Source organism: Geotrypetes seraphini, chromosome 6, assembly GCF_902459505.1.
Source record: "Geotrypetes seraphini chromosome 6, aGeoSer1.1, whole genome shotgun sequence".
Classification (NCBI taxonomy): Eukaryota; Metazoa; Chordata; class Amphibia; order Gymnophiona; family Dermophiidae; genus Geotrypetes; species Geotrypetes seraphini.
The window spans coordinates 136,182,247-136,204,657 of NC_047089.1; the positions used below are offsets into that span (position 1 = coordinate 136,182,247).

The 22,411-nt window shown below is 41.3% G+C and overlaps 1 protein-coding gene across 13 annotated transcripts in view; it reads left to right on the forward strand.

The window, feature by feature from the left end:
* The window catches only part of ABCC4 (ATP binding cassette subfamily C member 4), a 627,262-nt gene that overhangs the window by 438,384 nt on the left and 166,467 nt on the right, over positions 1-22,411 (forward strand). For all 13 annotated transcript variants that reach the window (XR_004539971.1, XM_033950379.1, XM_033950382.1 and 10 more), the window contains 3 exons: positions 3,111-3,261; positions 16,359-16,478; positions 19,860-19,970. Coding sequence is in view for 12 of the 13 variants with exons in the window: in XM_033950379.1 (XP_033806270.1) it covers positions 3,111-3,261; positions 16,359-16,478; positions 19,860-19,970 (382 nt within the window). In the remaining variant the exon portion in view is untranslated. The remainder of the gene's footprint in view (positions 1-3,110; positions 3,262-16,358; positions 16,479-19,859; positions 19,971-22,411) is intronic.

A 22,411-nucleotide genomic window follows, 5' to 3' on the forward strand; every position in this document is an offset into this window, starting at 1 on the left:
CCCCCCCAATACCTTTGGATGAGAAAATGGCAGGAGGGAAGCTCACTCCCTCCTGCCTACAGGGCCGCGTGCTGCAAATGATGGGGCTGCCCCCTCCCACTGCATCTTGGGATGCAGTGGGAGGGCCTGATTGGCTCAAAATTGCCATCCTTGTATATACTCCCAGTCCTTGAGGGCTGCCAACAGGTCAGGTTTTAATGATATTTCTCATGAATATGCATGAGAGCAATTTGTATACAGCATAGGTAATAGATAAGCAAATTTCACTCATATATGTTTATTAGGGATATTATGAAAACTTGGTCAGTTGACAACCCTTAAGGACTTGGAATGAAGACAGAGACTCTATCCAGCTTGTTAGTCACTTTGAGTTCAGTCCACTAGAGATGTTAAACAATATGGTATAGAAGGGCTATGAACCCCCTACCCCCATCATCAGATACTGAGTTTAGGAATATCAACCATGATGGAAAGGTAAAGAAAGAACTGAATAAAGCATTTGGACTGAAAGAAATCTACCTATTGGTACAAAGTCATGTTGGTACTTTAATATTAAAGGAATCAATAGAAATCAATTGAGGGCTGATGAAGGGTATTTGAAGTGCCATGTTTCCCCGAAAATAAGACAGTGTCTTATATTCATTTTTGGTCCAAAAAGCACATTAGGGCTTATTTTTGGGGGTTGTCTTTTTTTTTTTTTTCTTCATGTACAGCAATCATCTCTCCCTTCCTCTCTTCCACCCCAGTTATTCCTCTTTTCTTTCTCCCCTCCCCCCCCAATGTGCAGCATCTTTCCTTCCCTCTCACCCATCCCCTTGTGCAGCATCTTTCTATCCCTCCCTCCCATCCCCCTGTGCAGCAGAACCCCACCGACCCACCCACTCTGAGACTGACATACCTCTGCTCTTTGGCCTCCAAACACAGCAGCGGTGGCAGCAGCGCTCTGAACGGGCTGCTTTGCAGCCTTCCCTGCTGGGGCCTTCCCTCTGCTGCATCACTGATGATGTCATTAGTGACGAGGCAGAGGGAAGGCCCTGGCGGGGAAGGTGACGAAGCAGCCCATTCAGAGCGCTGCCGCTGCTACTATTTATGGAGGCTTCGGAGTGGAGGTATGTCAGGTCTAAATGGGGTGGGGGTCGCTGAACTGATGAGTCCAATTTTTTTGGCGGATCAGGCAGCACTAGTGTCAGGGATGGATTCAGGGAGTGTCAGGGACATTCAGAAGGGGCTTCGGGGATCAATCTTAATTAGGGCTTATTTTTTGGGTAAGGCTTATGTTGCTGTCTAACTTCTAATATACAGATACAGTTCTCTGCATAGTCCTCAGGTTTTTGTACTGAAGAAAAGACTTCTCTAAGTTAATGGCCACTGTAAGAGTTTCCTGTTCAGCCAACCCCTAATTCCTTAATCTTGATGTCACCAGTCAGACTCTGAATCAATTGAACAGTTCTTTAAAAATGAAGCAAATAACTTACATTCAGATGATAGTTCAATGTAGTTCAAGCCTGTACATTCCTTCTCTCTCCACTAACATATCACATCTGTGCTAGGAGTGTCCACACTGTGGAGATGACACCGTTCTCCAGACTTAGAAGTAATCTAAGCTGTATTTGATTGTCAGAATTAAAGGGGTGAAACACCTGGTGGGAGAAAAGCACTCTCATGCTCTCACTCTGGCATGTGCTCAGCAAATATGGCCACTGCTCTCCTCAGACTGAAGAAGGAGATGGGCCCATGCTCTGTGGAAGCAACCCAGACTACTGGAAGGAAAGCTGTCTGGGTAGTTCAGTCCACTGCTACACATCTAAACAAACATTAACTGAGCAAATGCCCACATAACATGGGGGCATAACAACTTATATTAGGAGCATCTTTAAAAATCATGCTAGGGTTTATTTTCAGGATAGGTCTTATTTTTCGGGGAAAGGCGATATACCTTAATTTGAGTATTCCTTATTTGCTTTGTACTGCTATTACTTCTGTTTAGATTCTTTATTATAAGGGACTCTGAATGAGAGTGGCATATTTAAAAGAGAAATAAACTAAATTTAAACCAAGCAATTACAGAACAATGCATATGGGATAGGTATCAATGTAAAAGACAGGAAAAGATTTGCTAGAATCTTCTGGTTTTACTGAGCTAAACATCTTGTCAGACCAACCAGATGGGAGTTTTTATGAATATATTGATAGTATAAAGAATATTATGTTTTTTCTGGCTTTTGTTTATACAATAAAACCTTGGATTGCAAGTAACTTGGTATGCAAGTGTTTTGCTAGATAAGCAAAATATTTTATTAAATTTTAATGATATACAAGCAATGTCTTGCAATACAAGTACATGCAGTATACATGCGTCACATCATCACAACTGAGCCGATGGTTCTTCTGTCGCTGACACTGTGGGAGTGTAGTGACTGTTCTAAACGAGCGAGGTCTTGCAATACAAGCACATACAGTATTTTGTATTAAAGTTTTTGTGTTGTGGAACGAATCGTCTGAGTTTCCATTATTTTTTATGGGGAAATTCGCTTTGATATGCGAGTGTTTTGGATTTACAAGCATGTTTTCAGAATGAATTATGCTCGTAAACCAAGGTTTTACTGTACTTTAATTTAGCTTACTCCGAAAGGCTCATAAAATGCAGTCCTATTTTTATGTAGTCCTTCATAACTGGTTAAGTGTCAGATATCATACTTAACCTTTTATGTTTCAGCCATCTCCCTATATTCAGGAATTCAGTGCCAGAGCCTTGTCATTGCCGGCATTGAATTTCTGGGTTTAATGCCAGCAGTGGTCAGCAAAACACTGATTGTCACTGGTTGAATATCAGTTGGAGTAGTTTTCTCCCTTTGATTTTTTACCCTTTTTTTGTTCTCTTTTCTTTACAAATTGTAGTTCTCCCCTTTTTTCCTTGTGTTGTTTTTTTTTACCCCCCACCCCCATGTCAAGTTTGCTTAGTCAGTTTACGTCTTGATTGTTATTTGATGCAAGTACCCCATTTTATATTTTAATGTACAACACTTTGAATTTTATAATTAGCATTTAATCAAATTTTAATAAACTATGAAACTATGAATTGATAAAGAAGTATTTTTTTTTTCTTTCAGATTTTGCTGCAAATCTTTGGTGTGGTATCTGTGGCTATAGCAGTAATTCCTTGGATACTCATTCCTTTAACTCTGCTTGCAATCGCTTTCATATTTCTGAGGCAATTTTTCTTAGAAACATCACGAGACATTAAACGACTAGAATCTACCAGTAAGTATCTTTGTGTACTTTCTAAAATGGTGTTTGATCTTTGATATAGTAAATTAACTGACTGGGATGGAACTAGGCTGCTGATGCTAACATTTAAAAAGGAGATAGAGCAGGACTTCCGGTGACATCACCGAGCGGCATGGTTGGGTAAGACTCGAGCTCCATCTTGGCCTGCGTTAATTTGGCGAAATTAGCAAACCTTTACCATCAGCATTTGCCTAAATATAGTTGATAAGAACATAAGCAATGCCTCCGCTGGGTCAGACCTGAGGTCCATCGTGCCCAGCAGTCCGCTCACGCGGCGGCCAACAGGTCCAGGACCTGTGCAGTAATCCTCTATCTATACCCCTCTATTCCCTTTTTCAGCAGGAAATTGTCCAATCCTTTCTTGAATCCCAGTACCGTACTCTGCCCTATTACATCCTCTGGAAGCGTATTCCAGGTGTCCACCACACGTTGGGTAAAGAAGAACTTCCTAGCATTCGTTTTGAATCTGTCCCCTTTCAACTTTTCTGAATGCCCTCTTGTTCTTTTATTATTCGAAAGTTTGAAGAATCTACTCTCTCTATGCCCTTCATGATCTTATATGCCCCTCTAAGTCTCCTCTTCTCCAGGGAAAAGAGACCCAGTTTCTCCAATCTCTCAGCATATGAAAGGTTTTCCATTCCCTTTATCAGACACGTCGCTCTCCTCTGAACCCTCTCGAGTAACGCCATGTCCTTCTTAAGGTACGGCGGCCAATATTGGACGCAGTACTCCAGATGCGGACGCACCATCGCCCGATACAATGGGAGGATAACTTCTTTCGTTCTGGTAGTAATACCCTTCTTGATTATACCTAGCATTCTATTCGCTCTCTTAGCGGCCGCTGTGCACTGTACCGTCGGCTTCATTGTCATGCCCACTATTACCCCCAAGTCCCTTTCTTGGGTATTCTCATTCAATAATCTCCCTCCCATCGTATAGCTGTACCTCGGGTTTCTGCTTCCCACATGTAGTACTTTACATTTCTCAATGTTGAACTTCATCTGCCATCTCGTCGCCCATTCCCCTAGTTTGCTTGTTGTCAGTGCCTGCTTCATGGCGGCCAAGAAACAGCGCCCAAATTTTTCAAACTTTTGCTTTTTGAACCAATGAGACCCGCGGATCTTCAGCGTACAAGATAGCGGCAGGTTCCAACTGCAACGTGCAGCCAAATTGCAAAGCAGAGGAGAGCGCAGCTTGTGGCTTCTCGGATTTCAAAATCAGTTTGGCTAGTAAGGAGGACTTGATCCACTGGATGCTAGATTTGAAAGCTTCTCTGTCTGGTATGAAACAGGACCTTAAAATCAATATGGAGGGCCTGTATAAAAAGCTGGATGATATGGGGTAGAGAGCTATGGGTAGCTGCGGTATCCTACTGAAACAGGGACGTAAAAAAAAAAAAGTCGCTGTGGGGATGGGGAAAAGGCCTTGTCCCCGCAGTTAACTGAGGATAGCGCTGAAGATCGTACAGTCCAGCAGTCCCCTCCCTCCTTTTTCCCAATCGCGGTCTGGGCATCTCCTTCCCTCCTTCCCTTCCCCTTCTCTACACTGTCTTACTTTAATTTTCATCTTAACAAGCCGCTGGAACCTTCAAGTCGAGTGCGGCTGCCAGAAAGTCCTCCTCTGATGCAACTTCTTGTTTCTGTTTGCGTCAGAGGAGGACTTTCTGACAGCCTCACGTGACTTCAAGGCTCCGGCAACTTGTTAAGATGAAAATTAAAGTAAGCCAACGAAGGAAAGGGGAAGGAAGGGAGGAAGGGAGCTGCTGAACCGTGACGGGAATGAGAGGGCTGCTGGACCTGGCGAAGGGGGGTGAAGAGGAACAGATGCTGTACACTTTGGTGGGGAATATATGTGGGGATGGGGACCGAGCTCGCAGTGATGGAACGGGGACGGGATGGAGCTTGTAGTGATGGGACAAGAACAGGGATAGAGCTCGTGTTGACGTTACAGGGACGAGCTCACGGGAACTGGGCGGAGACAGAGACAAACTTTTTCCCCGTGTCATTCTCTAATATGGGGCAACATTTGAATGATTTTGAAGAGGTCATAACGCATGACCAAGAAATAATAGGGCTGCAACAACGCTGTGATCAGATCGAACTCAATACTGAGAACTTGTTATTGAAAATTAAGGATGGGGAAAATAGAGCCCATCGCAACAGTCCTAGGGCGGGTGTGCCTGAATCCTTCATGGAAAAAGAAGTATCAAAGCTAATGCAAATGGTATGTCATCACTTTTTGCGAGCTGCAGTTCCGGAAGGGGATCTTCCAGAGCTTGAGTTTGAGAGTGTTCACAGAGCATTGGGCCCTCTGCAGCCAGGGAGACCGCTTATTACTTATTACCTGCTTTTTGCACTTTCCACAAAAAGAACGTATATTGCGAGCAGCCCGGAAAGTGGATCATTTTACCCTGTAGAGCGCTAAAGTGGAGCTCTTTATTGACCTATCCTGCATAATGCTCCACCGCAGAAGGGAGTGTCGGGAGGTCGCCGGTTGCGTACAGGAGCATAACATCCACTATAAATGGACCTACCCCTTTGGACTTTCTTTTGTGGTGGACAATAAGCTGCGCCCTAAGCTCCTGGGATGAACACTAGGCCAGGGCCATAGGGAGTGAGGGGGGCAGGGTGGTCCTGTCGGGGGGGGGGGGGATTGAGGAGAGTGCGCGAGCCTAGGTCCCCGTGCATTCTCTTTCTGCCCTCACAGCCAACCACTTGCGCAAGCAGGGAGAAATCCTAAGCTCCAGTTGACCTTTTGGACACCCCTGCCCCTTGTCCCCAAGCATAGCTTTGAGACGTTGAAATGTCCCATTTTCAGAAAGAGAGCAGTTGGGTAAAGACCCAAAGCAGTGTAGCTCCTATTGGCCTATTTCATTGCTGGGGGTTGACTACAAGGTGTTTACCAAATTCTGGCCGATCGATTACAAAGTTATATGCCCCAATTTGTTAAAGATGACCAACAGATCTTTGATAACATTTGCAGAGTAAGCCAGTTGATTTGGTAAGCCCGCCGGGAAGAGGATTCTACTCTAATGTTAGGTATAGATGCCAAAAAGGCTTTTGATCGGTCTGTTGGTCTTATCTATTCCAAGTGTTGGAAAAATTGGGTCTCCCAAATACTTTTTTGATGTGGCTCCATACTCTTTAGAGGGCTCCTTTGGCCTGTTTGAAGGTCCTACTTGGAAAGTTTCCAGTTGGGTCATGGAACGAGGCAAGGTTGTGCTTTATCCCCAGTTTTGTTTGAATTGGCAATGGAGCCTTTGGCTCAATTGATGCATCAGACTCCGGCTATTCGGGGTCTGACCTGTGGCACAGTGGAACAAATAGTTTTATTGTTTGCAGATGACATCCTTTTTACTCTTTTGGCCACATGCGAATTCCTACTGGCAGTAGCTCGGCTCCTGGACCTTTATGACTCTGTGTCAGGATTTAAAGTCAGTGTCACTAAATCGGAGATTTTATAGCTCTCCCTTACAGATGTAGAGTGCGGGAATATACGAGCTTCCTTTTCATACCAGTGGGTTTCTAGTTCGCTACGTTATTTGGGAGTTAACCTCACTAGGAACCTTTCTGGTCTCTATACAGCAACCTATCCCGTTATCATAAAGCAAATAGATGAAGAATAGGAGTGTTGGAAACATTTCACTATCTCCTGGTTGGGTAGGGTCTATGCCAGGGATAAGGAACTCCGGTCCTCGAGAGCCGTATTCCAGTCAGGTTTTCAGGATTTCCCCAATGAATATGCATTGAAAGCAGTGCATGCAAATAGATCTCATGCATATTCATTGGGGAAATCCTGAAAACCCGACTGGAAGACGGCTCTCGAGGACCGGAGTTCCCTACCCCTGGTCTATGCTATTAAAATGATAGTACTTCCAAAGTTGTTTTACTTATTCTCAGCCCTGACGATCCCTTTGTCTGCTTCCTTTTTCAAGCGTTTGGAAAGGAATAATAAAGTGTCCCTGGCCCAGCGTAAAATGCTGTTTCAATGGAAGAAACAGGGTGGAATGGGGATGCCACATTTTCTTTCTTATTATCAGGCGGCCCAACTATGCTGTCTAGTGGCCTGGAAATGGGAAATTCCAAAGGGCTGGGTGCACATGGAACAAGCTATCTTGGGCAAGGCCCCTCTGAGGGTTATTTCTTGGCTGCCCTGCTCCATTATAAGAGACTTAGTGACTACCGAGAACCCTATCCTGCAACATGTTCTCAGTCTCTGGGTTAAACTTCGTACATGGTTACTGGGTGGGCAATTATATTTTTCTGGGATGGCCATACCATATGCTCCTCATTTTGCTCCTGGGGACTTGGACATTATGTTTCGAAGCTGGGCGGGAAAGGGATTACTAACTTTGGGACAGCTTTTCTCTAAGGGAGAGTTGGTCTCCTATTTGGAGGCATATGGACTGGTGGGGCGAGATCTCTTTCATTACTGGCAATTGGTGGATTTTTTTTTTTTTAAAAGAGAGCGCTCCCAGATTTGCTAAGCCCCCATCTCCCTTGTAGTGGGCTGTCCTTCAGAGGGTGGGCATGGGTGCTTTTACCCACATTTACAATGCTATACTGCTCTCCATCCCAGTGCCCAGGCAGTATCAGATTGCTTGGGAAAATGCCACTGGCAAGTCATATGAGACTAAGGTGTGGGAGACGCAACTGGGATTTCTTTTACAAGTCCCTGTCACCAGCAATATGGTTGATAACGACTATAAGATGATGTACCAGTGGTATTATACCCCCAGTGCACTTAAAAACTATTTTTGGAACGGGCTCCGAACAATGTTGGAGAGCCTGAGGGTCCCAGGGTTCTTTTCTCCACATATGGTGGTCTTGCCCCAAAGTTATAGCATTTTGGGAACAGGTTATAAATTTTGTCTCTGAGGCATTGGGCTTCCCAGTAGACAAATTGATTGAATGTTGCTTGTTAAATGTCTCACCTCCGGAATTACTAACGTGCCATCGCAAATGGATTCCTCAAGTAGTAATGGCTAGCCGTCTTGTAGTGGCGGACGCCTGGAAAAAGCGAGAGCTTCCCCTTTTGGATTGTGTCCTTGAGAGAGTTAACCATATAGCTTTGATGTCTAAATTAACTGCCCTCTGTAGAAATAGGCTCCCTCATTTCCAGAAAATTTGGGCTCACTTTCTTGCTTGGAGTTTGAAATTTCAACCTGTGATACATTAAGATTTTCATCTATTGGCGCTTTCACTATCCACACTGCTATTTTGAGACTTCTCTACCTTATAGGGGTAAGTGGGAGTGTGGACTGGAGGGTGGGTTTGGGGTAGTGGTAGGGGGGATGCTTTAGGTATTATTTTGTTAGGTTCGTAGTCTCTTTCTAGAAGGCAATGTTTAGCCATGTACTGAAGAGTGACAGTATATCGTAAGTGGAACCTATCGTGTTATGTTGGTTGTACTTTTATGACTTTGCTATTTTAAGGTGTAACATTGTCTTTTGCTTTATATGGTTCAATAAAATTTATAAATATAAAAATAAATAAATAAAAAGGAGATTGAACAACTTTTAAACTAAGATGGGGGGGAAGGGAGCCAACAGCCGCCTAGCAACAGATGGCTTGGTGTAGAGTATCCTTGAAGGATATTGTTGAATCAGAACATTTAGGGAGTCCCAATAGAGAGGTTTCAAAAATGGTGAAAGAAAGCCAAGAGTGCTTAAGAGGGAAGCAGAGTAAAGATATCAGGTTATCCCTGTCATCTTCTCAGCAGCGTGTAGATACAAGGAAAAAACACAATTTCAAGTGTCTGTATACAAATGCTAGAAGTTAGAGTATATAGCACTAAATGATGAGGTAGATATAATAGGCATCTCAGAGACCTGGTGGAAGGAGGACAATCAATGGGACACTGTGTTACCTGGGTAGAAATTATATCGCAATGATAGAGTAGATAAAATTGGAGGAAGGAGGGGGGTTGTGCTATATGTTAGAGCTACCTAGCTGGCTTGGAACTTCCTCTCTGACATCAGGCCTGGCTCGGGGAAGCAAGAAGAAATCGGCGTGGTGGTTTGGGGGGGGCAGGGGAAGAGAGAAAGAAAGACAGAAATAAAGAGGAGGGCAGGGGAAGAGAGAAAGAGAGATGGAAAGAAAAGGGGAGGGGCAGAAATAAATAAATATTGGATTTACAGAAGGAAGTGCAACTAGAGACTCATGAAATCACTAGACAAAAAGGTAGGAAAAATGATTTTATTTTCAATTTAGTGATCAAAATGTGTCCGTTTTGAGAATTTATATCTGCTGTCTATATTTAGCACTATGGCCCCATTTTATTAAACCGCGATAGTGGTTTTTAGCGTAGGGAGCCTATGAGCATCAGGAGCTGCGAGGGGCATTTAGCGCAGCTCCCTGCTCTAAAAACCGCTATGGCGGTTTAGTAAAAGGGAAGGGGGGTATATTTGTCTATTTTTGTATAGTTGTTACTGAGGTGACATTGCATATTTTAAAGTCATCTGCCTTGACTTCTGGAAAAAAAAAACACCCCGAAATACAAATGATAATTAACATTTTCTCAGCATACAGTGTGTTTTTAAAAATGTTATTGTTAGTAGATCATTTTGACTTGGTCATTTTAAAAGTAGCTCGCAAGCCAAAAAAGTGTGGGCACCCCTGTGTTAGATGGAAATGAATCAAACAAAATAAACATTCTGAGAAACACAGATAGCAGTGTGGAATCCATATGGATAGAAATTCCATGTGGGAAGAGAAGGAATATATGGGAAGGATTATACTACCAACCCTCTGGACAAAATGAGCAGACAGATGAAGAAATGTTTTCAGAGATTAGGAGAGCTGGCGAATTGGGCAACAGTATAATAATGGATGATTTTCAAAGGGCTACAGCAGGAACCAAATGTCAGAAAACAAAAAAAATTATACTCTACTCTCTTCCAAAGTAGTCCAAATCACTGCTCAGTGCATATCAACAAAAGTGGAGAAAAAAGTCCTTGGTGCATACAGTGCTATGCTCAATTCAAGCAAATGCCAAATGAGCAAGTACTCTTAATCATAGGTCACAAAACTCCACAAGATATGTACCAAAATGTACTCAAAATATGCAAAACAGCAGTAATTTAGACACTGTTTAGGAAAAAAGACTCCTTGGAGTCACAATCTCTGCAAACATAAAAAATGCTAGCATAACGTCAAAAACAAATAGTTCATGTGAAAACTATAGAGGAACTATAGAAGCCCTAAGGCATTTAAACATACTTCAAAGAAGCTTCAACTCACATTCCAATGTGTTGCCAATATACTTATATCAGGCCGCATTGGGGAGTCTTTAAGGATGAGTTAATCTGAGGAGCCACTAAGGGCTCCTTTTACTAAGCTGCGATAGCGTTTTTAGCGCATGCAGGATTTTAGCGAGCGCTAAACCCACGCTAAGCAGCTAGAACTAACACTAGCTCGATGCTGGTGTTAAGTCCTGTGCGCGCAGCAATTCAGCGCACGCTAAGCGTGTGCTAAAACTGCTATCACAGCTTAGTAAAAGGAGCCCTAAGTCATTTAAAAAAATCAAATAAAAAAGATAATATACTACACTCGCACAAAAACGCAAAAAATGAAAAAAAAAATCACTTAGCTGAGCAACTCAATCCAAATAGCATGGTTCCTCTTTTGTCTCAAACCAGTAAGTAATTTGATTGTTCTATTTTGCGTAAGTTGCAGTCATCTAAGGTCTTTGACTGGACAACTGTGCAGTAAAACATTACAGTAATCTATAGAGGCATGAATCAAATTTGAAGAACAGCGCGATTAAGCAATGGATGAATTGATCAAAGTAAACCTCAGCTTAGAGACAACGTTGGATTACATTGGAGATACCCTAATGGCCTCTTTTACAAAGCCGCGCGTCAACAGCCCCGAAGCCCTTTAAATTTCTATGGGCTTCGGGGCCAATAGCGCAGCGCAGCTTTGTAAAAGAGACCGTAAATGTAGTAAGAGTCAGACCTGAATCTATAGTTAATCTGAGTAAGTTTTAGGGGCTTCCATAAGCTACTGGTTAAATATTTTTATTAAAACAAAGTATTTTTTAGTCCCTTGATTTAAAAAAATAAAAAATAAAGATAATACATCATTTAATAATAATAATAACAATTTTATTCTTTTATACCGCCATAACCAAAAGTTCTAGGTGGTTTACACTAAAAAGAGTTGGACAATCAGTGAAATACAAAAATATGCAATATGTCTTTCTGAATTTGTACTTCTGGAATTAGATCAAATGATGCCATCTAATTACTTATGTGCTGCGATGAAGACCACTGATCATTTTAGTAGCCATCCTCTGAAGCAACACCATCCTGTTTACATCTTTTTTGAAGTGTAAGATTGGCACTAAGCAAAGGGAACAAATACTGCTAGTGCAATTTTACATCTCTTATTAAACAGGCTATCTGAACTAGGAATCACAGGACATGTCCTATAGTGGTTCCAAGGGTTACTTACAAACAGATAGTACAAAGTTCTGAAAGGCAAAATCTATTCCAACTCTAGACCCCTCCTTATGAAGTACCACAAGGATCCTCTATCTCGCATGTACTATAGAATATTTTCATGACCACTCTAGACTCGATTGTACTGGGGAATGGATATTCTCATATGCCAATGACATCTTTCTTCTAATCTCTGTGGATTCAAATTTCACTAATCTCATCACTAAGTTATTCTAAGCCTTAAGTAGAGCACAAGAATGGGCAACAAAACACCATCTTAAACTAAATGCCAGTAAAACTAAACTACTGTGGTTTGAACCACAGATGCACTCAATCCATTCCTCTATTACATTGACAGTCAACCTCAATATCGAGAAATCTGCCAGGGTCCTGGGAATCATCATCGATGACTCACTGACATTTGAAAATCATATCAGCAATCTAATCTGAAAATCATATGCCACGATACAAAAATTGAGAAGGATTAGACCCTATTTTCTCTAACACAAATCGATAATCCTATCACTACTAGACTACAACAATGCACTTCTCTCTGGACTATCAAAAATTTAACAAAAAAACTCCAACTAATACAAAACACAGCAGCAAGACTCATGTTCTATAAATCAAGATTTGACCACGTCACACCACTACTTATAAAGTTACACTGGCTCCCAGTTGACAAGTGGATTGAATTCAATCTATGTTGCCTAACATTCAAGATACTACATGGAGAATCCCCTGATTACTTCCCCAGATTTGCAGAGCTACTAAGTAGATTGACAGAACAACACAACACTAACTGAATGACACTATCCTTTCCATCCATGAAAGGAATAAATTATAAGAGACTACACTGCAACTCAATCAACTACCAAATTACAAAAATGTGGAGTTTACTCCTAACAGAGATCGCATTACCTCCATATATGCTATATTTCATAAATCCCCGAAAACATGGTTTATCCAAAAATCCTGGCTAGGAACCTAGCCCTACCCTAACACCTGAACTACACACTCAAACTATGATGTGCACATACCACCCTATGAACTCACTACACCAGAACTCTATGCCAGGAACAAAACTCTCTCTGCGCTGTTTATCGTTTGCTTGTATTGAAATAATTGCTATTGGAATGTTTCATGATGCACTGGTTATTTTTTGCTTGTACTGAAATAACTGCTATTGTATTGTTTTCATGTTGCAGTGATTATTGTAACCAACCTCAAACTCCAAATCGGAGGATTTGGTGGGATATAAAACCACAAATAAAATCTCCAGAATTGTACACAATATTCTAAATAAGTTCTTACCAGGGTCTTATACAGGGGCAACATTACTTCCTTTTACCTACTGGCCATTCCTCTCCATATGCACACAAGCCTCATTCTAGCTTTCACCATCACCTTTTTATCTATTCTGCCACCTTAATATCATAACATACTATCACACCCAAGTCCCACTCCTTTTTTGCACAAAAGTTTATCACCTCCTAAACTATACTGTTCCCTCTGCTTCTTGCAATCCAAATGCATGACCCTGCCTTTCTTAGCATTAAATTTTAGCTGATAAGTTCCATATCATTGTTCAAGCTTGCTAGGTCCTGTCTCAAGTTATCCACATCATTAAGGGTTTGGTGATATCTGCAAGGAGGCAAACATTATCAGACAGCCCTTCAGCAATATCACTTACAAAAATGTTAAAAAAGAATAGATCCAAAAACTGAATCTAGCAGCATACCACTGGTAACATCCCTTTCCTTAGTGAGCTCTATTTACCACTATCCTCTGTTGCCTTCCACAACTAGTTCCTTACTCCGTCACTTTGGAGTCCATACTAAAGGCACTCAGTTTGTTTATTAGACATCTGTGTGGAACACTGTCAAAGACTTTGCTAAAATGTAAATATAACCACTTCTTGCACTATCCCTCTATCCAATTCTCTGGTTATTCAGTGAAAGAAATTGATCAGATTTGTCTTACAAGACCTGCCTATAGTAAAACTATGTGCCCACTGGTCCTGTAATTCATTGGATTCCAGAAACTTCACTATTCTCTGTTTTAAAAGCATTCTATGAATTTACTTACCACGGAAGTCAAACTTACCAGCTTGTAGTTTTCTACCGTTCTCTGTCTCTTCCTTACTTCCATTTTTGTGGAGAGGGATCACACTCACCCTTCTCCAGTCCTTTGGCTCCGCTTCCGATTTTAGAGAAGCCTTGAAAAGGTCAACCAGTGGAGCCACCAGAATGTCTCTCAGCTCCTTCTGTACCCTCGCATCTATGTTATCAGGCCCCATTCCTTTGTCCACCTTTAGTAGACTTCTCATGAACACAGTCCTCTGAAAATTGTTCAGGGTCTACCACACCTCTATTCCTATTTGTGTTTGTCTTCTGTGGTTCTGCTCATGGACCTTCAGCTGAGAGAGAATATGAAATAAAATGTGCAATTTGTTTTATTAGGTGATAGATATAATTAAGTCAGACTGTATGATATTAAACTAGAAATGCCAACATTTACATAATTTCATCTGTGGCACATACTGCAAAGTCTTGTGCTGTGATCCTAGGAATACAGAACCCCTTTCTTTTAATTGTTCTAATATTAATTTCAATGTAACATTAAGTGCAACTTAATCTAGTAATGAAGTACTACATTTTTTGTTTTATAATTTTTTGTTTGTAAGATATCAATTTATACATCAGCTCAAATACTGGGAGATGCCATGAAACAAAACCTGGAGAGCCATGTGAGTTTTACTATGTTACGCAGACCAATGCCTTCCTCTTTCTTTCAATTCCCTCCTCCCCATGGTCCAGTGTCTCTTTTACTTTCCCTTCCCCCTACCCCACACGCTACTGCTACAGTGCTCCGGCATCAGCTCTTTGAAGGCAGCCTTACCTCTTGATGACCTAGAAGCTTTTTTTCTGCAGCGTTGTGAGAAAAGAAAGCTTCAGGGTTGGCAAGAGGCGAGGTTGCCTTGAGGAACTGATGCCATAGAACTGCAGAAGCAGCATGTGGATACGGGGAGGGGCACGTAAAAGAGATATCAGACCACAGGGAAGAGGGAAAGGAGAGATACACCAGACCATAGAAAGTGAGAGAGGGAAAACAATGCATGACCACCTGCAGGGGGGGAGTGAAGGAGAGAGGAGGAATGTGTTGCTCCCCACGCACAGTCTACCCTGGCCCTCAAACTGGAGAGCTGCCTAATCCCCTGTAAAATCCCTCCCTTCATCCCATTGCCCACAAACTCTCTCCCTCTCCCTTTCACAATTTGTTTTTCTAGTCCCTGCTCCACTCCCCATCTCTCATCCCCTGAGCTAACTTAAAATAGCTCCAAGGGACCCCATGGTCTGGATATCTCTTCCGCTTCTCGGTCCATCTCCCTCCTTTTCCCTCACCTTTGCAGTCTTTCAAAATCAGTTTTCATGCTGATTACAAACTAGAACACAAAAGAACAAAAGTAAGACAGATCAAAATGCGTTGAATTAATGCCACTCAAGTTATGTGCACAAATTAAACATACCTCTTAAAACAGGACAAGAGAAATCCTGTCTCCTTCCACAAAAGATGGCATCTAAAACACAGAGCTAGCAGGGATTTAAATGCGCTGCTGGAAATGACCTCATGTACGATCGGAAGGTATACCCTGAGGCAGCATTATGTGAAACACTGGCCATCGTTGGTGTTCCGACCAAGCTAATTACAAAAGATAAGTTTTTTGAGTCAAACTATTTATGAAAATGTGACTACCTGGTGATAGATTTATTCAGTTCACTTATTGACTTTTGCAAAGTTTTGCACAACACAGAGCCTTTTAGCCCTCTGGGAGGTTTTTATGCCGATGAAGTTCTCCGCCTGAACACCTTGAACCACAGTTGTGGTGGTGGGAGGGCTTTGTCCGAGGCTTTTACTTCCAGTAGAGCCGTGTCTGACTCGTGTTGTAGCTTTATTTACCTTCCACATTTTTCTTGTGAAGTGTTTATTATTACCATTATAAGTGGAAGTTCACTATTTCTGAGTTTTTGGTACTAATTGTGTAAGATTTGATATAGAAATGTTCACGTCAAAACATTTTGATATAAACTGAAAGCCACTTCTAACCTGTTTTGTACCTGTTGGTGAGATATTTTCTTTCATAATAAACCTTTAATATGACACAAGATAAGCTCAAGAGTCTTCCTATTCAATAAACTGGACTATATTTTTTTTAAAAATTGGCACTTTGCTCTAAAACCCTTGGATTTCATTATACAAAGTGAGAGAGAATAGCCATTTTCACAGCAGTTCTCCAAAATACATATTTTTTAAAGATGTGTGATGCTCAGATAATGTATTGAAAAATGTGGTGACTTGACCTTGATATCAAAATAGAGATTGTCAAATCAAATACTATACTATCACCATTAAACATCATAAATTTCCCAAATTAAAATGATTTCATCAAAGTAATATAAAATTGAACTGTTTTATTATTGATGGGAGCAAAAAAATTGTGGTTTTGTATATGCCTATTACAAACAACACATTAATTTGTTGGTACACTGTAATTTTATCTACTGTACATACATATATTCTACATAGGTAACTTACAGATCTTTGGACACTTGTGTTTACTTTGCAGCTCGAAGCCCAGTGTTCTCTCACTTGTCATCTTCCCTTCAGGGGCTTTGGACTGTTCGGGCTTTCAAAGCAGAAAAGAGATTCCAAGACTTATTTGATGCTCATCAAGATCTTCACTCAGGTGTGTAATAAACTAGAAATGATTCCATTTCTACATGTGGATGCACCAAATCTGTTCCAGGATTTTCTTTTCCCTAACTATGACAGCACTTCAGAATGTATGGTACAGAATAACATTAACAGGCTTTTTTAAATAGATATTATGAAACCCATTATTTCTTATGTAACCAAATACAATAATACATAAGTTCATTCATGCTTTTAGTCTGAAGGAAAAAGTACTCTTATAAGATATTTCTACGAACAGATTTTTAAATGAGAATCAACTAATCATTTGAGTAGAGATGAATTAACAGTTTTTGGGTACAATGAGGTTACTTCTAAAGATACCACTCATATATATGAAAATGAAACATATTATATAGAATAAAATAATACAGCTTTTGAATTCAGTGCAATCAATGTACATATTTAGTAAATGAATAAAGAAGGATAGTAAGGGATTGATATTCAAAGCAATTTAATCATTCAGAAACTGCTCCTGGCTGGTCAAATTGCTTTGTGGGGCTATCCGGTCATTTTCATCAGCACTTAACCTGTTAATGCCACTGAAAATAACAAGAAAGGGCCAGATTCCATAAACAGCGCCATTTATAGAATCATATTTAGTGGCGCCTAAGCAGACTTAGGCATCGCTAGGTGTCCTAGACATAGGCACCGTTCCATTAGGCCAGCTTTTCACTCGCCTAATTTGGTGGCGCCCATGTCGGACACTTAATGATGCCTAGTTCAACCATGCCTATTATCTTCCCATATCCATGCCTACTTTTTAATAGAATCCAACAAATATAAGCACAAATGGGTATTCCCAAGGTACTAATCAAAAGCCCCTTCAAAAGTACCCTTGGATAACCAATCATAGTTTCTTAAATTGTTAGTTTAAGTATGCTTTCACCATTTAAAGCTTCAGCGGAGCCACTTAATGCTCAACCAATCTCATTGCACTAAGATTTACACCTCTAGTTCATCATTAGCCTCTCTTAGTTAAACTTATTATTGGAAATGTTTCATAAATATATCTACTTAAAGCATAATTTTGATTTTTCACTTACCTTAAACATTTGTGTCCATCGGCCAGGGGAAAGCATATTTGAACTAACAATTTAAGAAGCTGTGATTAATTACCCAAGGGTTCTTTTGAAGGGTACTTTTTAACATAGGCACTGTCAGTTGTGGGACGGATCTTCCACTTAGGCATCACTAGGCATCTTAAGAGTTTGGCGCTGACCTTTTAAATTGCTTAATTCAAATTTTTTTTTAGATTGGCTGGAAACTGGCATGGTCAATTAGCATACTGATTAAGCCAATTAAAAAAGTAAAAGTTAGGTGCCAATCACAAACTTAGGCATTGTTAGGCAGGTGCAATTAGGGTGCCTATTGGCGCCTAATGTAGATGCCATTCATGCCTAAAACAAAACTGGCTATTATGGGGTTATCTGGGGGGTGGAGTCAGCACTTGGCTAGTTAAGTGCCGATATTCTGCACATAACGGGCCAAGATCATCGCATAAATAAGGCCATATAAAAATCTGTCATATCTTTATGTGGTGCTCCAAGCCAATTAACCACTGAACATTACACTTAGCTAGCCTAGAAAACCTGTAAATTCAATGCTGGAGCCCGTTAATGATCTAGCATTGAAATTCTGGGCATAATGCCAGTGGTGGTCAGCAAAATGCTGAATATCGACCCCTAAATCGCTATCCTTTATTATTTAATATTTACCTAAGATCATTAGGAGTTTACTTAACTACCTTAGGTCAATATGTATTGTCTAATGCTGATATCTTTTTACTTTGTCCAGCATTGTACTCTTATGCCAGTCCTATTGATTCTCTATTAGAAGCCATTGGTGAGGTAGATACCTGAGTTACAGATAATTTCCTCAAACTAAATAAAAAAACAAACTAAAATCATCTGGTGTGGTGATTATGATGACATCCCTTGTAAATGCTTCTAACTACAAACAAGAGAAACTCTCCAAATTGAAAATAAATCCAAAGATTTAGGTATTATACTAGACTTGGGATTAACTATGAAGAATCAAGTAAATCTTCTTGTTAGGAAGGTATTCCACGAGTTACATCAGCTACGTAATATTAAATCATCTTTAAACCGCAATGGCTTTTGTACCATAGCTCAGGCTATATTGTTACCTCAAATTAATTACTGCAACTCACTGTGGAGTCCTTTTTCTAAGGTGCGCGAGCCATTTTAGCATGCGCTAAATGCTTATTCTACTCGTCCATTATATCCTATGGAACTCAGTAGTGGGAACTATTAATACAATTTTTGTTCCCTCTCAAACTGTACTTCCTTGAAAGCTGTATATCCTGGATCATGTGCACATGTAAGTGATGGGTCTGCATGTGTATGCCAAACTACACAGGCAAGTGCTGCTATTTAAACGTATAGGGGTCAATAATAAGGCTGATTTTAACTGAGCCAAGTGCTAATATTCAGCTGCCCTCAACCAGAGAATGACACTAAACATTAGCTCTGATCACTGCACCACTTTCAGGTTAGTGCCAGAGTGAACCCAGAAGTTATCTGCTGATATAGTGTTGGGACCCAGATAACTAACTAGGCAAGGAGGACCACATTCATTGCTGCCCAAAATATCCCCATATAATTATCCAGGTACAGGCACTGAAATGTCAGCTCGATCAGATAGTTTCTGGTGGCCTTCAGACTCGTACCTGCATATTCAGTGCCAGTAGCTGGATTTGGCCTGCCACCTAATATCTAGGTCTAATTCATTCCATGCTGGTGAGCGTTTAATAAAATGCTGACCATTGTGGGATAATTACCCTGTAGATAGGGCGCAAAACATTTGCTAAGGGAGTTTCCTAATAAAGGTTGGAGTAATGTATTTTCAAAGGTCATACTAAAATGTTTAATCAGTTTTTTAAACTTTATAAGGGGTCTTGTTTTTTCTGGATATGGTGTATATCAGTGGTCTCAAACTCAAACCCTTTGCAGTGGATTTGTAGGTACTTGCAGGGCCTCAGAAAAATAGTTAATGTCTTATTAAAGAAATGACAATTTTGCATAAGGTAAAACTCTTTATAGTTTATAAATCTTTCCTTTGGCTAAGTCTTAATAATAATATTGTAATTTATAGCTAAAGAGGCATATGATCAAGAAACTGTTTTATTTTACTTTTGTGATTATGATAAACATACTAAGGGCCTCAAAATAGTAACTGGCGGATCGCATGTGGCCCCCGGGCTGCGAATTTGAGACCACTGGTATATAACTATCTATCATGATGTATGTGTGTGTGTGTATGTGTATGAATGAAGTAGATAGATGAATGTATTTTTTAACTCCTGTGATTCCCCCCCCCTACTGTTTAACTTTAAAACCAAATCTTTTTTTAGAATCTTGGTTCCTGTTTCTGACCACCTCCCGATGGTTTGCTGTTCGCCTGGATGCTATCTGTGCCATTTTTGTTGTGGTCGTTGCCTTTGGAGCTGTACTTCTTGCAAACAGTAAGTATGAAAATAAATGCTGAAATTAGTGTAAGGCAAAATTAACTGAAACCGTACACTGCCTTTGTTCATATATTATTTTTATTGAGCTTGTGAAAATAGAGTAGACCAGGGGTGCCCAATACGTCGATCTCAATCGACTGGTAGATTGGGAAGGCAACGTGAGTCGATCGCAGAGCCCATCCCGGGATCCGTGATAGACTCGTGTTGCCATCCCGATCTACCGGGCTGATCAGCCTTCCTCTCCCCGGGCATTCACTTTAGTCTGGTTTTTGTCATTTCGGAGGAGGGGGGGTGGGTGTAGTGGTGGCGGCAGCAGCCTGAAAAAGAAATCATCCTGGCTGGGGTCGGTGTCATGCTCTGGAGCTTCTACCTCTTCCAGCAGCCTTCCTATCTGGCCCTCTCCCTTCTACCTGCATCCGGCCACACCCCCTGCTCCGCGGCTCTCTTCGGCAACTCGTCAGCAGCAGCGATCGACAGAAGCTTCTGACGCCGGGGCTTACTCTCTGCGAGTCCCGCTTGTTTCAACTTTCTTTTTCCACAAAGGCTGGACTCGCAGAGGGAAGGCCTCAATATTGGCAGCCTGTCTTGATCACCGTTGCTGACGAGTTGCTGAAGAGGCCCGCAGGGCAGGGTATGTGGCTGGATGCAGGTGGAAGGGAGAAGGCCAGATGCAGGACTCGTGGGTGAGGGAGGAGAAGAGAGAGAGAAAGAGAGAGGGGAGGGAAACAAAAGGAAATATTTCATACTGGGCTGGGCCGGAGTGGAGGGAGGGTGGAAAGATTCTGGCTACAGGGTGCAGTAACAAAGGAAAAGGGGGGAAAGCTGAAAATGGAGATAGTGACACAAAGAAGAGAAAGGGTAAGCAGGACCTACTGAATAAGGATAGAGATACAGAGGGGACATGAAGAGGAGGTGAAATAGAAACATAGAAGTAATGCTAAAAAAAGGGGGGGGGAGAGATAAAGACAAGGACAGAGACAAATGAAGATTCTGAAAAAGTGGTGAGATAGGGATATAGGTGAGATGGACACAAAGAAGGGTGATGCTGAAAAATAGGTGAAATGGTAATTCTGAAAGACACAGAAGGGAAATGCTGGATCAAGGAGAGATGGGGCTCAGGCTGGATGGAATGGAGAGAAATGCCTGGTTGGCCCGGAGCTTCCTCTCTTACGTCAGAATTGACGTCGGGGAGCGGAATACTGGTCAGCGTGATGCTTCTGCAGGGAGAGCTTGGGGTGGCGGTGGCTTGGGGGCTGTTCCCCGATGGCGGCGGCGGCAAACCTAGTGGCTTGGGGGAGGGCAGGGGGAAAGAAAGAAAGGGGGCAGGCAGGGAGACAGAAAGAAGGGGGAACAGGGAGACAGAAAGAAAGGGAGGCAGGGAGGCAGAAAGAAAAAGTTTGGGGAGAGAATGAGGTCTGGAGGAGAGGAAACATACAGGAGACTGAAAGAAGGGAAGAAAGATTGGATTCATAGTCAGAAGAAGAAAGTGCAACCAGAGACTCATGAAATCACCAAACAACAAAGGTAGGAAAAATGATTTTATTTTCAATTTAGTGATCAAAATGTGTCCGTTTTGAGAATTTATATCGGCTGTCTACATTTTGCACTATGGCTCCCTTTTACTAAACCGCAATAGTGTTTTTTAGCGCAGGGAGCCTATGAGCATCGAGAGCAGTGTGGGGCATTCAGCGCAACTCCCTGTGCTAAAAACTGCTATCGTGGTTTAGTAAAAAGGAAGAGGGGTATATTTGTCTATTTTTGTATGGTTGTTACTAAGGTGACATTGCATAAAGTCATCTGCTGTGACCTCTTTGAAAAAACCCCGGAATATGAATGATAATTAACATTTTCTCTGCCTTTCAGTGGGCTTTGTGTTTTGTTTTTTTAAATTTCATTGTTGGTAGATCATTTTGACTTGGTCATTTTAAAAGTAGCTCGCAAGCCCAAAAAGTGTGAACACCCCTGGAGTAGACCAATAACAAGACTGTCTTCCATGTTAGAGTTCATTTTAACCTTGACATAAAATCCCTCCATCTTCCCCAGGTTCCAACCACATCAACTTAAATCATTCTCATTTCTCATAACCTTATAAACATAAATATCAAGAAACGTCAATCATTCAAAATTATACTTTGAACAACAGATATTCCAAAAGGATTCCCACATGGCCTGAAAAATGAGCTCCCTGGCAAGAGGAAAAGTTAGCTATTGTTCTCTGCTCCCAGGCCAACAAGTGAATCATCTATGATTTCCATAATTGCAATGTGGGAGCAGCAGTGTCTAACCACATGAGCAGGATACATTTAAGAGTCACCAAAGCAGACCATATAATAAAGACAGGTAGTAACTGAAATATCAAGGCAGGGTCTGTACGAATTGTAATTGTCCAGATGTCTTTAATAAAGACAAAGACACATGTCCAAAAAGAGGCAATTGAT